Source organism: Engystomops pustulosus, chromosome 7, assembly GCF_040894005.1.
Source record: "Engystomops pustulosus chromosome 7, aEngPut4.maternal, whole genome shotgun sequence".
Taxonomy (NCBI): Eukaryota; Metazoa; Chordata; class Amphibia; order Anura; family Leptodactylidae; genus Engystomops; species Engystomops pustulosus.
In genome coordinates, this window is record NC_092417.1 from 85,437,045 (window position 1) to 85,463,644 (window position 26,600).

The following is a 26,600-nucleotide window of genomic DNA, read 5'->3' on the forward strand; positions in this document are numbered from 1 at the left end:
TCCATACATGGATAGATATGATATAAATAATCCATACATGGATAGATATGATATACATGATCCATACATTGATAGATATGATATCAATAATCCATACATGGATAGATATGATATAAATAATCCATACATGGATAGATATGATATCAATAATCCATGCATGGATAGATATGATATAAATAATCCATACATGGATAGATATCAATAATCCATACATGGATATATATGACAAGATAAAATGCTGTGAGTTTAGTCTGTGCTTGTGAATATACGAATGTAGCAGTGTCGGTAGTTATTTAGCTGTATGGTTAATTTATGAAGTAACATCTTCAGCACTGCTACATCTGTACGTACACGTAGGATACTATGAGCGATATGTAGTGAGGATATTACACATTATAAGGCTCCCTGTGCTCCTATTTCTCTCTTCCTATGAATTATCAGGGACTGCTCGTGTGTGGCGATGAAAGGGTCAATAAGTGTATAAAGCCGCAGGGTCTCGGTGTGTGCGCGGCAGTCCAGCAGGCAGGGGGTTAATGCAGTGCTGGAGATGGTGCAGCCGTGTGTGAGGCACGGGGTGCTATACAATCCTGGGGTCTCTGAGAAGTTCCCCTCCTTCAATTCCATAGATAATGGGGCCCATTGTACCGGTTATGTGTTCGGTAGTGGGGCCATGCATTAGTGAGGTGCCCTTCCCCAATCACACATACAGGAGGGTGACCCGAAGCTGCAGCCCCCGTCATGTGTGCCCGCGCCCCAGCACATGTATGTGACAGGACACAGGTGCACGGGAAGGAGGGAAAGCTCTATGTAGGATGGAGAGTTGGGCTGACGCATGCGCACTGGCTCCTCATTCAGCATCATCCTAAATAAGCCTCATTGTTGGCAACTCTTCATTTGAGCTGTGAGCCCACCCTGCACCCAGCTCCTGCCCGTCATCTCCCTTCCGGCAGCATGGAGCCCCTGCATCAATCCCCAGGGTACAGCTGAGACCCCTGAACAACAGCTACTTTTGGGGGTGGAAAGAAAAAAGGAAGGAAGGGGATCCTGATGGATTGGGGAGCTGCTGAGCAGCTTTGTGTATTGCTGCTGCCAGGACTGCAGAGAGGAGCCCAGCACAGACCCCAAGTTTACAGGGGCTGTGAGCCACTCTCCAGGGGGCTGCTACCCATCCTGTGAAGACCCTCCTGTGGCATCCTGAGTGTGATGGGAAGATCAGGAAGCGTGGATTTGTGATCAGTCATTTTACCCAGAACATCTACGAGCTCCATCAGTATTCAGGATTAACCCTCATCATCCTCCTCTCCATCAGCATCATGATCCTGGAGAAAGTCTACTTCATCTTAGAAGGTAAGACCCATCCCTGGAGGCACCTGTCATTGATAATTATTCACAAGTTCCGTGCCCTGGCTGCATACAGCACACATAATGTGCCCATCACAGCAGCCCTAATACATGGGGGGCAAGCAGGGGCAATGGCATAGTATCCCCATGGATAAGCACTGATGTGAGAGGTATATACCCCTATGTATTTCCATATTCCTCTATTACTACTCCCTTGTCAACAAGCCACAATACAACATTGAGTGCTTGGTCTTAGACTGCCCCCTAGTGGAGAACTCTAAAACTCTTCTTTCTGAAATATTGTGGATTTGGCTTTCCCAATATTGTTGCCTTTTGGCAAAAATCTTGAAGCGTGAAATTTCATAATTTACTGCATTCTGTATAAATATATCCTTCACAAATATGACCTTTACTAGACTGTTTCCAAACTTTCACTATATGTCTTCATTTGGAGATTTTTACATTTCTTTTCATGACATAGTATTCATAAGCTTGATAGACACAACATATTTCTCTAGTATCCCTTAAAGAATGGGCAACAAATACTGCAGGTCACTAGAATTTATATTTATCAAGCAACAGGTGTTGGCAGAGTTTCAATGCCCATTAATCTTTCCACCAGGAGTATTCTACTCCCCATACCTTCTCACCGCCTCTTCTTGCTGGGACTTTAGAGATTATGTTGAAATTAAGGGCAGATAGATATTAATGGGTTAAGGAAACTGCTAGGATTCCCTTGTCTCTTGCCGTGACTGCAAAATTTAGAAGGAGCTTAATTGAAGCATTGTGATTGTACCCACTGACTGATATGATATTATGGGGACTTCTGCTACAGTTACTACAGAGGGTTTAATGGAATTTAAGCTGACTAATCCAAGGGATGTTTTAGAAGAAAAAGCCTGTGATAGATCAAGAACCAGATACATTGTAGAAACAACAATAATGAAATAGCGGATGATGAAAAATGATAAGTTATGTGTATTTCTAAGGTGACTCTTTTGAAGAACCACAAATTCACTCATCCATGGTCAGGCTTTCTCAGTCCAGTCATGCAGGAGACTGTAGTTCCATTACAGCCAGTGAGGAATTCCATTTCATGGTAATGTGGTACCATTTGGTGTATCCAGAAGAGGTCCCTACCTTTACAATACAATCCATTACAGATAGTGTAAATGGATTTCACTTACTGCTTCAATTCACCTTCTTGACATTGGAGAGGTGCCAGGTGATCCATAGTTATTGGTGATATCTAACCAATTACCATCTGTATTCGGATTGTACCCTCACTCCCATCTAAATAATTGCCCTTTCTTGGGTACCTTTATCACAAATATCCTGAAATGGGGGGGAATAAATGTTGTTTATTTAAATGCGAAGTGGTCTAAGGCACCAATTGTGTTGCTGGTTTCTTCCCAAGGAAGCTTAAATGATTACCATGGTGTACATTGGTCAATTTTATAGTGGGGTTTTAAACAATGTACTAGAGAGAGCTATACAGATACATATGGAATGTTTCTATAACATATAAGGACCACATCAATTTCCCACCTCAGGCAGTGCCACGATCATGTAGCCAGCAGGAAAATCCCTAAAAAGGAGAATAATCTCCAGTGATGAGGACTGTGACATAGCAGATCATCTGCTGAACGTTGGGCCTAATGTTATATGGCACATAGATAACGCACACATGTAATGGCATGTCCATCTATAGGTTATAGAGTCGTGGGCAGATACAGACTCCAGAATTGTCTGTCATAACTTTGAATTGTCTATTATCTTTGATCCAGAAACTACTGGAGAGCCACATGTTGGAAACCACATTTATGTGTTTTTATATCAAGGAGCTGCATTATATGAAATTACTATACAATTCTTTGCCCAATCCCTCAAGAGCACAAATGCCCCAGGGAATTGATTGATTGGCAACAGTAGTTGAGAAAGCTCACACACCCTCCACACATGCTTCATCTGCAGAGTGCTGGCTGCCATTAACATCAACCCTATTCTGTTTATGGATATGCAATCTGTGGATTAGGAGCTGTTGCTCTCTTCTTGTGCTGCCCTTTTTGTTCTGCTTGTAAAAGAGGTTTTCCAACCACAATTAGTGATACTATAGGAATACTCCTTTAAGATAATAGTAATTCATCAAGAAATTACCAACAGTACTCTATGTCCAGGCACAAATAAAATTAGAGTTACAAAGTGAGACTATGTAAATCACCATTTCACTGCTGCTCATCCCTTTTATTGCATCAAATCCAAAAGTGTCTTCACAGCATCTGGTAAATTCCAAAATCTAGTCCTTGTTGCTCAATCCAAGGGACAAACAACAGCCTCAGTCAGCTGGCCAAACTAGGATGGATTTATTATGTCTCTAGAATAAATCAGTCGGATCAGGGTCACGGGACCCTCTTTTCAGTGCACCCCATGTCCACACCACATGTTTTTAAAATAATCCTTGTTTTTTTCATTAATTAACTGATATCAAAGTTTACCTTCTCTTCTTGTGTGTACAGTGTCGGCTGGGTGTGTTAATTAAGGAGCTCCCCCCCCCCCCCACTCCAACCCTTTGGAAACTGCTCCATCATCTTGGAGATTTAAAAAAACTACCACCACCCCCTTGTTTCTCCCCTACTGACGTCCCAATCCTGGTCCCACCCTTGACTCCTCTTCTCGCTGACTGCGTCAGACAATTCTCACGCCTGCGCGGTCTGCATCTTCTTGTGGACATGCGCAGATTAAGTAGAGCCAGCCAATTGGTCTCTGTATCGATCTGCGCATGCGGCACACTGCACTAGGGGTTGCTAGACCGTGAGGTGGGTACACAATTTGCTAGTTTGTAATTTGCGTACCTTCTAGCTCCTCACTGTCTAGCAACCCCTAGCGCAGTGCGGCGCATGCACAGTTCAATGCGGAGACTGGTCAGCAGTCTCCACTTCATATTTGCATGTCAATAAGAAGATGCTCACTGCACAGGCGCAAGAAATGCCTGATGCAGTCAGCAAGAAGAGGTACCAGGGGCGGGATAGGGGCATAAGGAGGGGAGAATCAAGGGGGCTTATGGTAGCAATGCTATGGACAGAGTTGTAGGTGTGTGTGGGGGGGAGGGGGGACTGCTCCTAAATGAACACACCCAGGCGACAGTGGACACACCAGAAGTGCAGAGAAGCTAAACTTTGATATAAGTTTATAAAATAAATTTTAAAAAAGCAAGGATTATTATAAAAATTTTGGATAAAGCTTAGTATTGCTGCTGTGGACATGGGTTGCACTGAAAAGGAGGTTCCCTTTAAGGAGTTAATTCTTAGAGAATAAGAACTATTAATATCATATTACGACCCAGTCCAATACACTCGTTTCTGTTATGCCCTTCTGTCATTTACGGATGTCATATGCACCTAATATGCTCACTGTCTTAGGGTATATCCACTGTTGAACAACCGTTTACTAACTTAACGTAATCTACATAATCATGATTTGAGTAATTTTGGTTCATTTTAAGGCTTGTAATCAATATAGCTGAATTGATCAATACAGCCTGTCCTGTTTTAAATGGGAGGTGGTCACATCCACATAAAATTGCAAGAATGTATGACATGTCTGCTCGGCTCCTTCACCTTCATACCATGTTTAACAAGACAGATCCCCTTTAAATTCTGCGGGTTGCAGTTGGAAACAGTCATCAAGCTTGTTCACAGGCATCTTCCTTTGGTGAACATAAATAATGAGTAATCGTAGCTACATCATATAACATGTACAGTGCCTGGTTAAAGGCACCAGAATCGATATCATAACAGCAATCTTTGAGCAAACCCTTTTTTTCCTATATCCCAGAGGTCTATATCTGATTATTTTTGACAGGTATCAGAGTGAAAGCTAGAGACTTTGCACCGTTAACAATACTGTTTTCATTTCATGTGGCGACGGGAACTTTGGGCACCCTAAGGCACAATTGCTACCTCTGCCCCCCTGTAGCTACACCCCTGTATAAAATAGAATTTCTGCTTTCAGATCTATCCTGCCATCTTCAAGCCCTTAGCCAGTATATGAAAGCTGGCCACACCGGCAGTCAATGTGTTATACTAACACTAAGGAAGAGCTAAGGCAACGAGTGTCTGTAACTCATCTAATTGTTATAGCCCTATACAAGAGCCAGCGCCAGCACTGGGCATAGCCGGGCAAGTGCCAGGGCCCAGAGCTGCTGGGTGTGGGGGCCCGCATAATGCTGTACTTAAGGATGTCATGGAGTTCACTGCAAAGGGGCCCACTGAGGATCTGTCATCCAGGTGCCTACTGAAACCTGTAGCCAAGCCTGCCCTATACATCCATAATTCTATGGATTATTTTGGATTATTTTAATGAAGAGGCTGGTTGCCCATGCAGAAACTCATGCTAGTGCTATCCCCCATTACATTGAGGCATATGAACCTGCATAATGATTCTCTATCTACAGTCAATAGAGGAGTGAACATTAGACAACGTAGGGCTTTAAGTGACATTGTATTGGCATGTTTGACTACTATAATGTGAACCATCAACTACAGAGGGGCGCATTTTGATTGTTTTCCTAAAAGGGTTGTCCACTTTTGAACAAAGCCTGCCGAATGAGGAAAATAATATAAAGCAGCAAACTAAGATATATTTATTGGTGAACTTCCCTGCTGCCACTAGCTGCTTCTAGCTGGTGTTTATATACAGGTCTGTAGTAATAACACTACTGAGACCTTTCTTTGGAGATAACAATGTCATAGACACCCCCGCAATCCTGTGCTCAAGCAATGGCCTGGAATTATGGAGTCATGGGAGGGGTTATTTATGATTAGGCATGCTCCTTGGGACAGTACTATGTCCATTTTTGTGGTTCAATAAACTTTATTGCTAGCGAGCGAGAAGCCTACAAGTCAGGCACATGTTCGGGTCGCAGCCCCATATTTAGTTATGACAAGGAATCATAATCAAGTAGGACTCGAGCTCAACCAAGCAAATATAAACGTATCTAACATTAACTAAACATCTAGAAGTGGAGAAAAAGAAGAGAAAAAAAAATAAAAAAAAAATTAAGGGGGGTAGGGAGGGAAAAGAGGAAGGGGGAGACAAGGAATCAATCACTACACATCAAGGTTGGGGGGTACCCCAATTTGCTGAAACGGCGGAGCCCACCATTACGACATCTATATCCAGGAGGTTAGAGCAGGTGAGTTCCTGAAAGTGTCCCATCTATACCAGGTTTTATGAAAAACATCATATAGATTGTTATCTAATGCTCTCAGTTCCTCCATTCGTCTCAGTCTGTCCATCTCCTCCACCCACAATAGTCTGGTAGGTGGAGAAGTGGATTTCCACAATCTAGGGATTACCTGCCTCATTGCCACTATACAGTGTCGCAGGAGGCCTTTTTTGATGTCTCTAAGCCGCCCTGGGAGCATTGATAACAGAGCAATATCAGGAGAAATGCTCCCTGTGGAGCCGTATAGCTGCTTGTAGAGATCCCAAATGGCGTTCCACACTGCTGCCACCACTCCACAGTCCCACCACACGTGAAGCATGGTGCCCCTGTCCTTGTGACATCGCCAGCAAATAGGAGAAACTGAAGGGAACATGCTATGTAGGCGAGTGGGGGTTCTATACCATCTGGTAAGGATTTTAAAATTAGTCTCCTGGATTTTGCTGGACACCGACATCTTATGGGTTAGAAGGAGGGACTTTTCCCATTGTTCTTTGGTGAAGGTTTTACCCAACTCCGTTTCCCATGCCCTCATATATGGCAGTGGTAGGTCCTCTCCCCCACAACCCGACAACATCCCATAGACTAGAGACACTCCGTGAGGCGTCAGTTTGGCCGAACTGCAGATAGACTCAAAAGCCGTAAGTGTGGAGGTCAAGGTTCCCCCGGGAGTCAGAGCTTGAATAGCACTACGTAGTTGAAGATAATGTAGCCATACCCCAGGGTAAGGTCTCCTATCTCCCAAGATGTCGTTTAGAGAGCGTATCCCTGTTGTGGATATTATCTCTCCCAGAGTCTTATGACGACCATTGTCATTTAGTAAAATAGGGCATCTATTTAAGGTTTCCGGCATTCCGGGAAGACCCATGACTGGAGACAGAGGACCGGGGACATTAATAAGTTTGACCCTGATGGCGAATTTGCCCCAGACCTTCAAGATGTGCAACATTAGTGGTGAAATATTGTAGGAATCCCAATCACTCCTAGGAGGGAGCCAAAACAGATCTGGGAGATGGCCATTATTCAGTAGGGAACATTCCAGGTCTACCCATAACTTCCCACTGTTTCGACTTGTCAGATCAAGTACCACTTTACTAATGACCGCTCTATGGTAGCGTGAGAAATCTGGGAGGCCTGCCCCCCCTAGTTCTTTGTGTCTTGTTAAAATACTATGTTTTATCCGTGGGGGGGAGTTTTTCCAAACAAATTTAGTAGCTAGTTTCCTGAGACGATCTAGGAAAGCGGCACTTAGATCTAAGGGAACCGTCTGGAAAATGTACAGGATCTTAGGCAGGGAGTCCATCTTAAGTGTATTCATCCTACCAAACCAAGAAAGGGAGAGAGAACTCCACGATTTGAGATCAGTTTCAATGTTCCTAAGCAGAGGCGCGTAGTTCAAAGTGTAGATTTGGTTAGGGTCTGATGGAATGTGCACTCCAAGATATTTGATATGCCCATTTGCCCATTTAAAAGGAAGGGAGGAGGTCAGGGAGGAGACCAGATGATTCGGGATATTAATGTTCAAGATCTCAGATTTTTGGACGTTAACCTTAAAATTGCTTACTCTACTGTACGCCTCAAACTCCCTCATAATATTAGGTAAACTTACTACCGGATCCGAGACATAAATGAGTAAGTCATCAGCGAACAGTGAGAGTTTATAGGGTTTTCCTTTGACCTCTAGACCTCTAATGGATGGGTTATCACGAAGTGCACAAGCCAAAGACTCCATCACCAGGATATAAAGGAGTGGTGACAATGGACACCCCTGCCTCGTGCCGTTACGGATGGGAAAGGGGGAGGATACCGACCCATTGACCCTGACACACGCCGACGGATTTGTGTAGAGGGCCATAATTCTGTTCCTCGTTTTTGCTCCCAAACCTAACCTCGTGAGAGTGGCCCCCAGGAACCCCCAATGTACCCTATCAAAAGCTTTTTCGGCGTCCACCGTAAGCAGACACAAAGGGGTCCCCGAGCGCCGAGCCCACGAGATCAGGGTGAGCGTTTTTAGGGTATTGTCCCTTGCCTCACGACCCGGAACAAAGCCCACCTGTTCAGGGTGAATTAAGTTTGGAATAAATGGGGAGATGCGTAGGGCTAAAATCTTGGAGTATATTTTGAGATCGATATTAATCAAGGAGATGGGCCTATAGTTTCCGCAGTGGTTGGGGTCCTTACCCGGTTTAGGGATAACCGAGATGTGGGCTCTAAGAGATTGTGGGTCAAAGGGACTGTCGATGTCTATAGAATTGAAGAAATCCGTCAGAGGTGTAGCTAGGGCTTCCCCGAAGACTCTATAAAATCTGGGTGTGAAGCCATCTGGCCCCGGGCTCTTGCCCATTTTCAGTCTATGTCCATTTTTGGAGCTAAGCTGTCCATATTCATTAAAGTGGTTTTAGCCCTAATAAATGTTCTTATTATCCCAGACTTTCTGTCTGGGAATTTAAAAAAATAAAACCCCAAAATGTCTCATAATGCATAAAAAGTCCCAGGACATACACCAGCAGACTGGAGTGACTATGAGCCTTTTTATGGGTTTTTATAAAGAACTACTTCTTTAAGTTTAAGAAAAAGATCTCAGAAACTAATGTTTTTAGGTCAATCTTCAAAAGCCACTGAAATGGTTACAGCCAACCATAGCCCTGCACCCCTTCTATAAACCCCAATTCCCCAATTCCGAACTGTCCATTTATGAATCTCATGCAGTGTTACAATGGTACCACAAAAATGAATGCTGCCTTTGTGTTGGCACCTAGACTCGGCTTCCTCTTGACAAATGCAAGGCTTTCAGTTCGTGGGGTGCTTGGAAACATTATTAACCTTTTAGAATCCAGAGTCCATAATTAGGCATAAAACATGGAAGATACCGGAATCTTAGTCTCTGATACAAGAGATTAGCCTGGATTGTGGTGGTTGGGATAGTTATCGAATAGGTGACAGAAGCCTATAGAGGGCTACTAAATAAGTGACATATGATATATGCCCCTCATCCCAGTGAACTCCCCCATTGAAGGAGATATGAAAACTTGCAGGGTTAGTGTCTACCAAGACACTGTACTAATTATATTATGAAAATACTGTGAATAATTAGTATATTGTAAGAATAGTTACACACATATACATAGTATATGTAGGTAGAAGCAGGGAGACTACAGGCATTTTATAAAGACTTAACCAGTGATCTCTGTTCTGCCTGTATAGTACAAGCTAAATATGGCTTTCCCCTAGCAACAGTCTTTATATTGGGCAAGGTGACCTTTCTAGCCAGATCAACCAAGTTTTTTAAATAAAAGCTTTACCCCCCCCCCCTCCGCCTAATATGGTATATTACAGAAATGTTTTAAACCACATCCCCTACATTTATTTTAATAAAAAATGAAGCATCAAGTATATTTTAAGCAGCCCTAAATATCTGCTAGCTAGGCTCTGATAATGTATTGCACGCTAGAAAGAGCAGAAATGTAGATGTAATTGGAGTATCAGATATAACTTGCGTATAGACCTGGTTGGGTAACTCACCATTATATTCTGTGTAATATATACATATGAATATGAGTTCTTCCAGGGGTGGTTGGTAAAAACGGCAGAGTAATTAATACCATCATTTACCATCTGCATAAAAGGCCTGTAACAATATAATTTGTACAGTTGATGCCGGTAACTCGGTCACGGATTATAATTGCTGTTTTTCATATCAGGACCTTGCTTAAAATTGTCTTTTTTAATTTCCATTGATTGAAAGTTTGAATCTAATTAAATGCTCTGAACTAAAGCGGCTTCATTAATTTCCATTAAACCTACAGTAATTGTTTCTAAAATTATTAAACATAAAACTTGTAACCAGCAGTAGCGTATTGTAGTCAGACTTCTCATGCTTGGGGCTTTTAGGTACTAAACTAAGAGATGCACAGAAGCTTTCTTTGAAGTGACAACCAATAAAGCCACCATTAAAACTATGACAACATGCCAACACATGTAGCACCACATGGCAATTGGCTTGTCATATAGGAACATGTATGTATGTAACATGTATGGAAAGACGCTTGCAACTTAAGACTCACAAGACTGGTCACCAATTTAGTTTTATGCTTTTTATGTTTTTGTAAAGCCATATCTCACATTACTGAAATGTTTATGGTTATAATTCTTAGAGAAAACCCATAAATGTCACTATGTAACCTTAAACAATTTCCAGTGTAAAGCAATACATTCCTACCCCTATATCTCTGTATGTATAGGAAGATTTACAATAGAAAGAAGATAACAGAAATGTATATGGCAGCTGTATAGTCACATAGACGATAAGGCTGAAAAAGGACAAAACCCATAAAGTCAAACTTATAATTCTACAGTGTAGATCTATAGCTGCACCACTTATGGGGCAACTAGAAAAATCCCTGAATTAATGTAGATAATACCTGAGGTGATAATTTGTACAATACCTTAGATTTAGTTTTCTATTGTAGTGATAAAATATCTTTGTAGTGACCTGGTGAGTAAATACAGGAGTAGATGGACTTTTAAAAATGCATTAAGAATCTATCATAATTTGATTTGATAATTTGTGCCCTAAGAATTTGACATGCAGATCCTTGGTAAACCTCCTTTTAGAGACCAAGTACCAAAACTACAACCAGAACCCACATTTATTGAAAAGTGCCAACACCGCAATTTAAGCAATAACTTTTTGCTCCATGTTCTTCATTGCTTTCAATAGTACAGGCGGTCCCCTACTTAAGAACACCTGACTTACATACGACCCCTAGTTACAAACGGACCTCTGGATGTTGGTAATTTGCTGTACTTTAGTCCTTGGCTACAATAAACAGCTGTAACAGTTATCAATGGTGCCTGTAATTAAGATTTATTGTTTATCCTAGTTTTTATGACAACCCAACATTTTTAAAATCCAATTGTCACAGAGACCAAAAAAATTTTGACTGGGGTTACAATAATAAAGTATACGGTTCCGACTTACATACAAACTCAACTTAAGAACAAACCTACAGAACCTATCTTGTATGTAACCCGGGGACTGCCTGTATTGACCTCCTCAGGACACCAACACAGTTAAAACAAGGAGGGAAATTTTGGACTATCATTAGAGCTTCTTTCCAGGGTCCCTCTTTACAAGATGCATAGTGGGGCTGTCCAGTGCAACTCCTAAGATAATCCAGCCCAGTCCGCACCTCAATCATCCTGCAGTCCATAGCAGCCAATGATGTGTTGCTTTAAAATAATACTGAGAGCTTCTTTTTAGTTACCTGGGACTGCAGGGGAAAGTCTTTGAGTCCTGTCTGCTGAACTCTGTACTGGGGAGATGGCCTGGTGCCCACAGGCACTGATGCCTTAAGGCAAAAGATTGTGGTCTTTTAGTACAGTATACTTTCTAAAAGGGTTCCAAATTCTCTGCTGATTAGTTTATAAAGGCAATTTTTGTAACTATATTTAACTATGGACATTGCCAAACCATATGAACCCAGTCTGCTTCAGACTGTAGGTATTTTGGACATCTGCTGTTTTAATGAAAATATGCTGACCACTCGATGGAGGTCTTTAACTCGCTGCATACTATTGTATGATATATACAGATGCAAGTATGCAGTAAGCTCCTTCTAGTGGTGGCTGCATTATATTTAACCGGTTAAGGACCCGGTCCCTTTCCTATTTTTTCATGTCCATTTTTCACTCCCCACCTTCAAAAATTTATAACTTTTTTTATTTTTACACGTAAAGAGCTGTGTGTTTTCTCTGTGTGGGCTTGGATATTACGTCTTTCACTGTGCGCCCCAAATGACATGTCTACTTTATTCTTTGGGTTAGTACGATTAAGGTGATACCAAATTTGTATAGGATTTATAATGTTTTCATACATTTACAAAAATTAAAACCTGTACAATAATAATTTTTTTGATTTTGCCATCTTCTGGCGCTAATATCTTTTTTATACTTTGGTGTACGGAGCTGTGGGTGGTGTCATTTTTTGCGACATTTGATAATATTTTCAATTATATAATTTTTAGGACTGTACGACCTTTTGATCACTTTTTAAAGATTTTTTATATTTTTATTTATATTTTTCAAAATGGCAAAAAGGGCCATTTTTGACTTTGGGCGCTATTTTCTGTTACGGGGTTAAACGCATTGAAAAACTGTTAATATATTTTGATAGATCGGGCATTTTCGGACGCGTCGATACCTAATGGGGGTCATTTACTAAGGGGCTGATTCGCGTTTTCCCTACGTGTTACCCGAATATTTCCGATTTGCGCCGATTTCCCCTGAATTCCCCGGGATTTTGCTGCACACGATCGGATTGTGGCGCATCCAATCCCTAGGTTGTCTGATTTATCCTATCATATATTGCCATACTACAGTATGGCAGTATATGGGGATTTTCCTCCTTATTCATTACAATGTGCTATCAGCTACCATGGAGACAGATCGCCGCTCCCCGATGACGTCACGTGCCCACGCGCCGCTATCTTTTTGAGGCTGCCGGAAGCTTTGCCGGCAGCGATCGCTGTAATAATATGCAATATGCAGCAAAGACTTACCGGCTATGAAGAGGGCTTAGCCTGTGAGCCCTCTCCATGCAGCGGGATTGCGAACCAGTTAAAATTTATGTGCAGGCTTCTTGTGGCCAGTAGTAGATCCTGCAGATTGGCACTTACCATACCATTGCTCCATTTATCTTTGGTCCATTGCCTTTTTTTTATAGTAGAACAACATTCCCCAGCAACATCCTTTGACAAAGGTCAATTGACTGAAACATGTTCCAGGGTTGGTGCTGGGCATCTCATTTTGTAGGTATACTCTTTCCTGTTTTGATTGGTTTATTGTCTTATTATTTGTACATGCACTTTTTTTTAGATTGTTAGAACTTACATTTAACAAGAACCTGTCACCACATTTTTTACAAATACATCTAGTGGCAGGTTCCCATTGAGCCCTAATAACTAACTGACACCCTTCTTTTAGCTAAAAAGTGTTCCCCTCAGATTCCCATATATTCAGCTTTATAATCCAGGGATAGCGAGTCAAGATGGATGTGGCCGCCTCGGGCTAAATCTAGCAGCTCATCCTCATGCTTTCTCTGCATGCAGCAGTGCTGTCATGTGACCAGGGTGACATCATTGCAAGTCCTGTAGCCTCCTAAAATTATTAATTAACTGTACACCAAGCATATATCTAATGAAATCACAGCATATCATATCTCATGAAATCACATCAGCCTCCATGGAAAGGAGAAAAAGTCCATGCAGGCATTTTGTGATTTTTTTATGTGCTCAGATATGTGCAAAAGGTACAGTTTGCTAATGTTAAGAAGCTAAACGACCTGTGAAGATGTTCCCCTGGTCACACAACATTATATCACACCCCTCGACTGGCTCTATAGATCCCTAGATACCAGGCAAGTTTTTACTCTGATTTTATGGGGATCTGAAGGAAACACTTTTTAGCTAAAAGAAGTGTGTCAGATAGTTCCTAGGGCTTAATAGGAAACTGACACTAGCTTTATATGTGAAAAATGTAGTGACAGGTTCCCTTTAAATGACATTTGATATGTTGTATGAACTTTATCTTTTACATTCATAAACTCTTTTTGCTGCCCAGCACCATGTGTTCTGTAGTCACCCTGCCACTTTTTATCTATGAATTTGTCCTGAACTTGTATCTTAACTAACCTTAATAAAATTAAGCTTGGCATATATTAAAGTGGCATATTTCTTCTTCTTGTTTTTGAATGGGTATTGATTTGTGAGGCCAACTCTTTGCTTTTAGTTACATTTTTGGCATGGTCTTAGTTATATAAACCAGCGTTAACTTGGTGTTCTTGACAGACATGATCTGTGTACTTCTATTATTTTAAACCATAGCTACTATATATCAATTTCTATACACTGGGGCTACACAGGTTAAGTGAAAACACTGGACCTATAGAAATTAATACAGAATTATTACCTTCAGGCCACATTATGTCATTTTTCGGTGTAGTCCATCCATATCATATTGTATTCCATGATCCAGTGATGATTTAGTCAATGACTCGGGTGACATTTCACAGGTATTTCACCACCTCTTCAATAGTCTTTTCAAATTTGTTTTTCATGAAAAATAGACTGGCATTTACCATGCTCCTGGCGTTTAATAAAATAAATGAAGACTAAGTCCTAATCACTGAGGGCAGAAATCAATAAGTCTCTGTCCAAGAAGAGCTTAGAGTGGGGAATTAAACATTCCCTGTGAAGCAAACAGAAAAAGAGGGACACATAAAAATTGGCTTTATTTCTTATGCAATTACAAGAAGAATGAGTCTTACCTGTTTTACCTGTGCCTGAGAATTAGGTAAATTTGAACCAATAGAGGTAGAAGTGACCGCAATAATATCAGGAACAGTAAGGTGCAGTCAGCTGGAACTGGTTTACTGAGGTTTCTACTATTGTGGTAGACACACTTAAACTTCAGGCCGTCCTATTACCACAAAGGGATGTGTAAGTATTGTTACAAAGGTCTCTATATTTGAGGAGGCTGCACAGATGAGGTCTGCCCTTCAGTATTATAGTCAGTTATAGTCAGACATTTCTTATGGCGCATAACAAGACTCAAAACTACCCAAAATATTCTATACAGGCGATCCCCTACTTAAGGACACCCAGACCTCTCTGTCAGAGATGTGACCTCTAATTAAGCTTTCTGGATGCTTTAATTTAGTCCCCGGCTGCAATGATCAGCTCTATGGTGTCTGTAATGAAGCTTTTTTGATAATCCATGTTCCCATTACAGAAAAAAAAAATTGAAAATCCAGTTGTCACTGGGATAAAAAATGTATTTTTCTTGAATTTTTCTAAAATGTACAGTTCAGACTTACATACAAATTCAACTTAAGAACAAACCAAAAGAACCTATCTTGTACGTAACCCGGGGACTGCCTGTATTCTTAACTAAGCCCTGTCTATTGGACGAAACCTTACATCAATATGGAGATGCAGTATGGTTACCTCCCCTTCTTAATATAATAAATTAAGGGCCTAGCCTTTTCTTGGGGCCTGGAGGCAGCCGGAGCCCAGAGTTCTGGAGTGGCTGGCGATTGCGGCCAAGGTCACAGTGCTTAGTATGGGGACCCGAGGGCTGACCAACAGCCTGGCAGGTCTCCAGGAGGTGGTGTGTGAAAGAAATAAGGAGGGAGAGGCTGATGTATCGGTTTCTCCCTGGAGCAGCCCCTGAGTGTTTGTAGGATGAGTCCCTGGTAATGAATGGGGAGGTGGTAGACAGCCGTATCCAGGGATCAGAGAGAGGCAACGTTGTGCAAATTAACTCACAGTTTTTTATTGAACAACAGGTAGCAGGCAGCAGATTCTGGTACTGGAGTGGTCGTTGAGAGTGGCTCTCAGGAATAGTGCACCAGCCTGGTAGTAGCCCAAGCTGGGACAATTGAGATGGAGCTGTGTCCAAACTGTGGAAGCTGCAGCTCTGGATTAGAGTCTCCTGACTGTCTCTCTGTGCACTCCCTCAAACAGCTCCTAACCTGGAGAGGGCGCTATTCGCAACTACCAGCCTGCATATGTATTGGCAGGGGTGTTGCAGTTGTCTCCAGCAACCATGCAGAACCATTTATCCCTGTATTTTAGCTTCAGTGTCTGCTTAAGGAGGTCCTGCAGCACAGACTATATAAAGAGGTTTGTCTATAATGTGGTAAAGACAGGCACGCCTTCAGCTGAAAAGCAGCTATGTCTTTTTCTTCTAGGTTGGTGTATGAAGAGGCACTGTCTTCCTGAGGCAGCCCCTTTAAGAAGATTGCAGTGTTGATTGATTTTCTCTTTAGTACTGTAAAATGCAGTTGCAACCTTGATAAAAACCAGCCAAAGTGCAGTTACCCAAAAATTACACATATGTTTGTTTGTCCGGTGAAAAGTGGGCAACAATTGCCCAGAATTCTGGGTCATGACAGATTAAATAATATAAAAGGCAGAAAGTCTGTATATACAGCATATGGAGATACATTGGTAGCACTGTAGTAAGCCTCAATTCACTGCTTTCTACAATTTCATGTAAATCATTTGCCATAAAGCGACACTGTAACAATTAAAAAACACTACAATTAACTAACGATCCCACAGAATGCTGAATATCACATTGGAATCTTACCGTGAAATTGCTTTGGCCATAATTTCTCAGATCTTTACTTGACCAAGCCTGAAGCACTTACACTTGATTTATCTCAGACCCTTGAGAAATCGCTAGAAGTCCATAAAACACCTGAAAATTATTGCAATCCTATAAGCAACTGGAAACAAACATTTTAAATCAATACTAGTTAATTTAATGAATGGAATCCTGAAATCTTTGCCGGTTTAAATAAACAGTTAAAAGTGGTCAATAAAAGAAACATTTATTTCCATTGTAAATGGATGTGCCCTCTGAGAATACGGTATATGGGAACTGGGCCTGTGAATACAGACCTCATCGGAAAAAGAGTTAACTAGTTATTTCCTACAAAAGGATGCATTCTATGAATCAGTGAATTGATTCAGTTATTAAAAAGTTAAGTTAGGAAAGCTCAACACACGATAGGCTTAGATACAGTGGTTCTAACACTATAGACCTTTATACAGCACTTTAGTAGACTGGATTGCACATAATAGGTTTAGGTACAGGGGTGGTTCAATAAGTACCCTTGTTAGAAATGAAGACACCAATTTTAAAAAAAATGTTTTATTTTTCAACATAGTCTCCCAACATTCCTGCCATTTTTTTAACCCCTCCAAAAAATAGTATTTGTCGAACTCTGTCTCGGCGATGACTTCCCGCAAGCCATTTCTTCATGTTAGGGAGCAACTTATCATGTAAAATATTGATTGCTGTTCTGGTCGACACTTCTACAGCCTCTGCTACTTCGCTCACTTTCGTTTGTCGATCAGTGGGTATCATGTTGTGGACTTTTTGAATGATTTCCTTGGTAACCATTTCTGCCGGGCGTCCTGGTCGCTCCTCATCAAAAACGGAAGTTCGCCCACGTTTAAATTCATTGAACCAATATCTAACTGTGGTCATAGATGGCGAAGTGTCCCCATAAACAGCATCCAACTTTGCTTTCATCTCCTTAATCATACATTCAGGCATTGTGACTGTGGTAAACTTCTTATATTTGTTATCCATTGCCTCCTTTATTCTAAAATCAACTTTTGAAATTATGCTAATGAGTCAAAAGGGCTATAGGGCTGATTCCCAGAGTCCCTCCTTGTTGTAGATTCACAGGTTTTTACAGTGTGCAAGGATCACTTCCCCTTCCCCCTGTGTGCAGAAACTTCCTGTGCTGCAGTGAGATTATATCAGACAGAAGGAGGGGAAGTGCAAAGCAGGAGCAGAGGGAGAGGGTAAGAAAGTCTAACAGCATGTGAATCTGCAGCATGGAAGGGCTTTGGGGTCTGCCCCAATCATGAATATAAGATCAAGATCCTGGCAGGGCAATTGTTAGGAATGTCTGGCTGATGAGGTAAAAGACCGGAGGCTTAACTTTACATATCATGAAAGAGGTGCAGGACTTTTAATAGATGTACTGTATATTGGTAAATTACCTAATATCCTGCCCTCTACACTTACACACATATTACATAAAACATGAGGTAAAGTGTCCAACTCTTTAATGTAATTGGCGCACTGTAAGATAAACTAATGAGGGTCAGAAATGACAAACCACTTTCATGATGGGGTTTAGAAGTTGATAGACTTGCTTTTTGTTACTCTAATTATGTGACAAAATTGCACCAAAAAAGTTGGAAGCCTAGAACTGCAAGAAAAGTGTCAGGATTGAAGAGCGAAATGAGCGACAAAAAAAAAAAGTTGTTGTCTTGGGAAAGAAGCTAAATTATGGTGTCGGAATATAATAAATATGATGCACATGGCACAGCAACAAAAAAAGGCAATATTAAATGCTCCCTTTTATCACCAGTATGTTATGCAATATAATAGTCTTCCAATGTAGACTATTCCAATGGGTAACATTCCTGACCAAACAGGTGCTGTTGCCTGGGCCAGAGATTTCCCAGTGACAGAATCTGATAGGATTGATCCATCTCTATAGTCTGAGCTCCTATCTTTCAGCAGCGATTTCAGGAAATGTCAGTTTAAGTGGAGAAAAGAGAAGGGTAAGTGAAGAAATAAGTGCTTTCCTCTGATTTTACATATAACAGAGTTTTTATATTTGTTTGCTTTATTTATTTATACAGATGCTAAATTGGTTGGAAAGTTAGTGATCACTTAAGCAAATTGCCTATTAAACTGCAACAATCTTTGAGATCTCTGTTCGCTCTCAATGAATGTGACCAGGACTGAAAATTGATTTGTAAGAATTCTGTATACTACAGTGATGATACATGTCAGGAATGTTACTAGTTCCTGTTAATTGAATGGGCTACCATAAGGTCCACTAGATAACTCTCACAATGTATGCTGGACTGTGACTAATACTTACCTGCCTCTCTCCTGACAGTGCTGCTGATTACCATCCTGGTGGTAGAAGGGATTGCGGTGGCGCAGCGCACACAAGGTAAGGATGGAGCCAATTCACTCTCCTGGACAACCTGCTGTTGTACAAAATTGATTTGCCATTTTATAAGTGTATTCATTCAATGACTTACAATGCTAGATCTGATTAGATTTTACTAATAATGGATTGCTCAGCGTTGCCTGGGCAGCAGTGATTACTCTGGAAAAACCTAGAATGAAAATCTGTGTAATACAGAACTGACTGTAAATGACCTCTGATTTTACATGGTATATTATACATGTGGAAAAGAAGCGTTACTCAAATAAAACACGCCTTTCACCCATTTATTATTAGGTCAGGGGGCTCCACTCTTTCTGCCTTCTAAATACCCCTGCTTCAAGGAATCTATGTTAGATACTAGATAACGAAAGCCATAAATCTCTAAGCCTATGCATTCCACATCCACTGTTCTCAATGCCTGTGTCCAGGCCATCAGGCTGAGATTAATATATCTTTCCTAGTTTAAAGGGACTCTCACCAGATTTTACCCTATGAAACTACTATCCCCCTCAAGTAGGGTATGAAATGACTTTTCTAGAATTTCATCTTTTGTTTGAAATCTTGCCCGTTTACCTATAAAATGGAGCATCACTTCAGACACCTTTGTATTAAAGATAAGAAACTCAACTTGTGGTTGTGTGAGATACAGAATTGGAAATACAGGCAGTTATAGAAATAGGCAGGTACAGGATCTTCATCTGCAGCTATTTCCAGCCTGCGTCTCCAGTTCAGTAGCTCAAAGATCCATAAGCCTTATGCAAGCTAAAATATTCTTATCATTACTATGACACTAAAAGCATTTTTCTAGTTAAAGAACTAAAGATAGAAACATCTGAAATGATGCTATCCCTGTAGCCTCTAAATTTGACTCATCTTAGAAAAAATAAGACTCTTATCTGCTCATTTCCAAATTACTTTAGACACATGTCCCCAGTACTTTACACATGTCCCCAGTCAGAACCCATTCAAATTAATGGTAACAAAACTTGATCAATACACAGTCATCAAGCTGTCTTCTGCCTGCTCCATATACAAATCTTGCTGCAAACAGGTTTTCTGGAGAACAGAAATTAACAAAACCCATTTTAGTATTGTAATAGCAACATTTTTATGTAGATACTTATGTCCCAATATCTGTTTATTTTAGATGGACAAAGCATAGGAGCCAAACACATACCAGTGACCCAGTGTGGCACCTGGGTACGAACCAGTAACGGTGGGCACTTTGCATCCCCAAACTTTCCAAACACCTACCCTCCCAACAAGGAATGTGTCTACATCTTAGAAGGTTTGTACACTCCATGGAGAATAGTATATTCTCTTTTATACTATGCTTTATTAATAGTCCTGTATTCGTGCCTGAAAATTCTGCTAAAATGTCAGATGTATCTGGATTACGATATCGTAAATATCATCTATGTACACAAAAAAATGTCAGTAACAATGATTACAGCTTGACAACTACAAATGTATGGTTTGACTTGATGGTACATATGAGCGTGATATATATACTGTATATAAATGTCATTCACTAGTTCTACTAATTTCTTATACAGACAGGGTTACGTACAGGATAGGTTCTGTAGGTTTTTTCTTAGGTTGAATTTGTATGTAAGTCGGAACCTTCTATTTTATAATTGTAACCCCAGCCAAATTTTTTTGGGCTCTGTGACAATTGCATTTTAAAAATGTTGGATTCTCATTAGAACCAGGATTAATAATCATTACAGACACCTGTGATAACTGTTATAGCTGATCATTATAGCCTAAGGCTAAAGTACAGTAATTTACCAACATCCAGGGGTCCCTTTGTAACTAGCGGTCGTCTGTAAATTGGGTGTTCTTAAGTAGGGGACCGCCTGTAATCCATAAATACCATGTTATACTGTATAAACATACTAATTTGTAAATGACTATTCAATTTATTAAGGGTATCATGAAATCATGTGAAAAAGAAAACTCACTTGTATCGCTGTGTCGTTTTTTCCCCTCAGCTGCTCCTCGACAGAGAATTGAGCTTACCTTTGATGAGCCTTATCACATAGAGCCGTCCTTTGAATGCCGATTTGATCATTTAGAGGTCAGAGATGGTCCGTTTGGATTTTCACCACTGATTGATCGATACTGTGGCATCAGGAGTCCATTGCCAATCCGATCCACTGGCCGATTTATGTGGATTAAATTCACTTCAGATGAGGAGCTGGAAGGCCTGGGTTTCCGCGCCAAGTATTCCTTTATACCAGGTATGGAACACAATATGGGAATTGTAGGACATAACAAAGGTACTGGGTAACTAGGTACTTTGTTGTACAGGGCGACTCTAAACCCCACAGGTCATTATAAAAATTATACAATGCGTCACAATGTTTGGGATAAACAGTCCCACACCAAATGAAAAATGCATCTATGTATGGATTATAGTGTATGCAGCACTAGCCCACTAAGTTATAGCTTAGTGGGTTTACACATTGCTCACCCCAAATTAATTATAACATACATATACATTACCCCCCCTTAATTAAAATGTACACTGTCTTTCAAATAGTAATATTATGGGTTCCCCTTTCCCAGAGGAAATCACCTTTTACATTATAAGATCATGTAATTAGCTCCTATCTACCAGGCCAATGCTTCCCCCCATCCCATCAATAGAAAATGGTAATTGATACAGACTTTCCTCTGCCCCATGAATAGGTGTTTGCCATGTATCTTATAAAGACTGCTTAAGAATATGGCAAAATGATACTTCAAAGAAAACCTCTTCATAAATCAATAATTCCAATTTCCGGTCAACAAATCTGTGATCAGCATCCTCTGATATGCCTGGGATGTCAAGCACCAAGGATTTCAGGGTTGGGGAGCCAAGAAAAATGCTATGAGATAATTGGGCAACATTACATAATGGTGTTTGGTATCATTGGATTAGTTAATTCATGCTGGAAAGTGTGCTGGGCAGATCTTCTTCTCAGGAGACCCATGGAAGAAAATATTACATAATCAGGAAATGTCCCCAACTTTTCACCTTGATTCAGTTGTAGTCACACCCCCTCTCACATGATAAGGTTGGCGGATCAGGTGGTTATTTAAAACCATGCCAGCATTCAATTGGGGTCAGTTCAAGAAGATGCAATAAGATTTGTAGGACTGTGCATGGTTTTTATCGGATCTCCTCGAGGATCTCTATGCTAATCCAATTCAGTTTGTTTTTCTTTATTTTATCCCTTTTTATTTCACTGTTTTATTTTTATGTATGTCTATTGATTTCACCTTTTTGTACCCTACAATCACTGTTCCTTTATTGCATATTAAGTTGTCATTTAATACGTTTTTCATTAGATATATACAATGCTCCCCCTCTATTAGATATCTCCTGTGGCCCCCAGTGAACAGTATATATGTATATATAATTATAAAAGGCAGCCCCAGTACATGTCCCCAATATACACAGAGATAGCCACAGCACATGTCCCCAGTATATCGATAGCCCCAACAAACGCCTCCAGTATATAGATAGGTAGCCACATCCCATGCCCCCAGTATATAAATAGGAAGCCCCAACACTTGACTCCTCCAGTATATAGGTAGCCCAAGCACACTCCCCTCCCAGTATACAGGTAGCCCTAGAACACCCCCCCAGTATATAGGTAGCCTCAGCACACTTACCCCCCCCCCTAGTATATAGATAACCCCGGCACACTCACCACCCCAGTATACATGTAGCCCTAGCATACTACCCCTCCTCCACCCCAGTATATAGATGGCCCCAGCTCACTCCCAACCCAGTATGCAGGTAGCCCAAGAACACTGGCATTAAAAAAGTAAATAAACTCACTACTCACCTTCCAGGTACTTCTCCCGGCTCCTCTTTTCCCCTCTTCTTTTGCAGTGCAGTGCTGGCAGAGTCAGCTCCATGTTCTCATCCTGTTCGCACACTATCAGGTCATGAAGCGAGCGACAGACAGAGCTTGTGGAGCTTGCTCTGCTGGCACGGCTGCAAAAGAAGAGGGGAGAAGAGGAGTGGCAGGAAGCGTCTGGAAGGTGAGCACCCGTTTCCTACACCGGATGGGCTCGGGGCTCACTTGCTCGGCCCAGTAAAAAAAACAGGCCTGACCAACAATATTGAAGATATAGCTTTTTTTTGGGAAACTTAGTTTATATTGAAAAAGGAGATGGATTTCAGTAAGATTTAATTTGGACACTGATCAAAGTCACGTATTTATAAAGTTAAAAACACAGAATAGCTAGCAGATAAACTACATGGTACAAAATTAAGAAAAAAAATGTAGTACAAGTATACAGTTGATGGAGAGAGCCACAGCACCGAGGCAATAAAATTCCAAGATTTCTTGGAATTTTATTGCCTTGGTGCTGTGGCTCTCTCCATCTACTATGTTTGTTTTGGGGTTTTGAGCATCAGAACTCTCAACTGCAAGCGCCATCCCTCGGTAGGGGTTGTTGTGGATTGCTGTCCTACTCTTTCTGTTTACAGAAGTATACAGTTGGTCACCCTTCCGCTAGTTATGAGGGCTAGCTGTTTTGTACTACACAAGGGATATCAACTATAGAATTCTTAGGCTATACTCACATGAACGCATGGGAGATGTATATATGGCCAACGTACATACGGACGATATACGCCCCCCTCCCCCATACATAGCTATGGACTCACGGCGCCCAACGGGAGCGGTACGGTGCTGCACAAGTGCGGCACCGTACCGCTCCGTACCCTGTAGAAAGATAGGACATGTATATATTCCTATGGGGAGGGGGCGGGGGTGAGCAGCGCTGTCCCCCTCCTCCTCACCTCCAGCACTGCCATGTGCCCATCGTGCTATGGTACGGCGGGCAATGGCAGTGTGAATTTAGGATTAAGTACTGGCCAGCACTTCCATCTAATACCACTACACACCACTTCCCTAGCAAAAGAAAGACTGTAAGGAATATAGTCTTTACATCACAAGGATTGATGGTGTATTGCTATCAAGCCATTAGAATTATACTAATTCCTTTATGTACTGTAAAATTCCTTTCATCCAGAATAACTAGTAATGGACAAGTGCTACTGGAATTATATATATGTGTGTGTATAATCCTGTCCACCATTTCTGCTTCCTGCAGATCCAGACTTCAGCTATCTTGGAGGGATTCTCAATCCTATCCCAGGTAAGAACTGGCTTCATTTTTGGTCTTTGCTGTAAGACACTGGAACTGCCTCATATCCTCTTGATGTCCCCCTCATGTCTTCCTCAGATTGTCAATTTGAGTTATCAGGACCAGATGGAATAATCCGCTCAAGTCAAGTGGAACAAGGAGATAAACTAAAGGCTGGTCAGGCTGTGGACTGTATATGGACAATCAAAGCAACACCAAAAGCCAAGGTCAGTCATCATGTAGGCGCAAGACAATAATCAAAAATATTGGTATTGAAAATACAGTCCACTCTGCATCATAGCTTTTGCTACCTACAGTTTGAGCTGCATTTTGCATTGGACAGTTTAAATTTTTTTAGCTTTTTTTTTTAGCATTTATTGGCCCCATCATGTAAACCATCTTTCCCATGGTGTCTTTCCTCACCAAGGTTCTGGTTGGAAAGCAGAGTTTAAGGGAACCTGTCACCAGGAATGTCATATTTAGCTGGTGTGAAGTTCCAATAGCCTATGCCATTTTATAAATGCCTTTTTCAGCATTCTGAATCATTTCAGTACTTTATTAAACTTTATTTCTAGTAGCTGTAGCTGCAACTACTTCCTTTCCCCCCTTTGCCCCAGGATTCACTACACACTGCTGGCAGAGAGCTAGGTAATGTGAAATAAAGTTTAATAAAGTAATGAAATTATTCAGAATGCTGATAAAAGCTTTTTTTTTTAAATAAGCATTACATAAGTTATAGAACAGGACACCAGCTAAAAATGACATTCCTCGTGACAGACTTGCTTTAAGTAAGAATTGGAAGAAGAATACTGCAGTAGCCAAACTAGTGGATGATGAGGGCATGTACTAAGGAAAGGGTTGAGGAAAGATCTGATGAAGGGAATGTTCTTGAGGTGTAGATGGCAGGATGAAGTTAGGGCTTGCATGTAAAACTTTAAGGGAACATGACACCACATTTGCACATATACAACCAGATTCTAGTAACTGACTGACATGCTTCTTTTAGCTAAAAATTGTTTTGCTTGCATCCCCATAAATCACCTTTTATCTTATATTACCTGGAATCAGATGGGGGCATGTCCTGCTCGGCCTGCCCCTCACATCTAATCCTTTCCATGCCTTCTGGTCACAGTTCGTGTCATGTGACCAGAGTGACATAATCTCAGGTACTTTAGCCTCTTTACAATAGCAAACGTATGTTTGTAGCTGACCATATGTAATCACAGCTGCACATAATCACAGTTACCACATACATGGTGTAGAGTTTGCTATTCTTAGAAGGCTAAAGGACCTGTGATGATGTCACTGGTCACATGTCATAAATGTAACACAAGGCACTGTGTAAAAAAATTGACATAATATTTCCCATCTGTACATAGAGCTTTATTTGTCTGTAGGTGAATATTAGCAGACAGTCCCTAAGTACAAGGAGGCAGGACAGGGATTTGAAGAGACACAGAGCTGTCAATCGGAATAATGGGGTGTGGCTCACTGGCAGCCTGAGAGAGAGAAGAGTCACAGATACCAGACATAAGTCACAAAAGCTAATTTGCATATAAGCAAAAATGTCTGTAAGTAAGGTACAGGGCCCCACTGGCAGCTAATTTTAGGTGATATGGGGAGGACTTGTAACCCTTTGTCAGCAGCATTGTTAGTCAGTGTGGTCAAAATATGGTGACAGGTCCTTTTTAAAGCAAAGTCAAAAACTTGTTTGTAGCGTATGTCATAATTTAGATGTAGGTCTAGCCTTCTGGACCTATCGTGTAAATGGAGGTCTATTGGTCTCTGTTTCACTCCCCCTCTTTAATAGAGCAGAGGTTGGAATTAACTGCTTACCTTCCATTCAAGTGAATGGGATCATCAGCAATAGCCAAGCAAACTGCACTTGCCAGGTATTTATGGCTTATTCTATAGATATGAGTAAGTTATATGCTGAATTAACCTCTTCCTGACATTTGACGTAATAGTACTGCATGGCTGAACGGAGCCGGGGCCAGAAGCTGCGGGTGTCAGCTCTATATTATAGCTGACACCCGGCTCTAAGTAGAACAAGTTCAAAAATCGAGAATTTTTCCAAATTTTCACCAAATATCTGATTTTCTCATAAATAAATGCAAAACATACCACCAAAATTTTTCACTTAACATGAAGTACAATGTGTCACAAGAAAACAATTTTAAAATCACTTATGTTAAAGCGTTTCAAAGTTATAACCATTTATAGTGACACAGGGCAGATTTGAAAAAATGGGCCGTGTCAGGAAGGTGAAAAGTGGCTTCAGCGTTAAGGGGTTAAACAATTTAATCAACTTGCCCAATTTTTTATTTCTTT

At 41.0% G+C, this 26,600-nt stretch overlaps 1 protein-coding gene across 1 annotated transcript in view; it reads left to right on the plus strand.

Annotated features, from left to right (window-relative positions):
• Window positions 1-848: 848 nt before the first annotated feature.
• Window positions 849-26,600, plus strand: part of NETO2 (neuropilin and tolloid like 2) — a 35,326-nt gene continuing 9,574 nt past the window's right edge. The window contains exons 1-6 of the mRNA XM_072117172.1: window positions 849-1,347; window positions 19,062-19,118; window positions 20,266-20,406; window positions 21,113-21,361; window positions 24,237-24,281; window positions 24,369-24,496. Coding sequence (XP_071973273.1) covers window positions 1,314-1,347; window positions 19,062-19,118; window positions 20,266-20,406; window positions 21,113-21,361; window positions 24,237-24,281; window positions 24,369-24,496 — 654 coding nt within the window. The 5' untranslated portion in view covers window positions 849-1,313. The remainder of the gene's footprint in view (window positions 1,348-19,061; window positions 19,119-20,265; window positions 20,407-21,112; window positions 21,362-24,236; window positions 24,282-24,368; window positions 24,497-26,600) is intronic.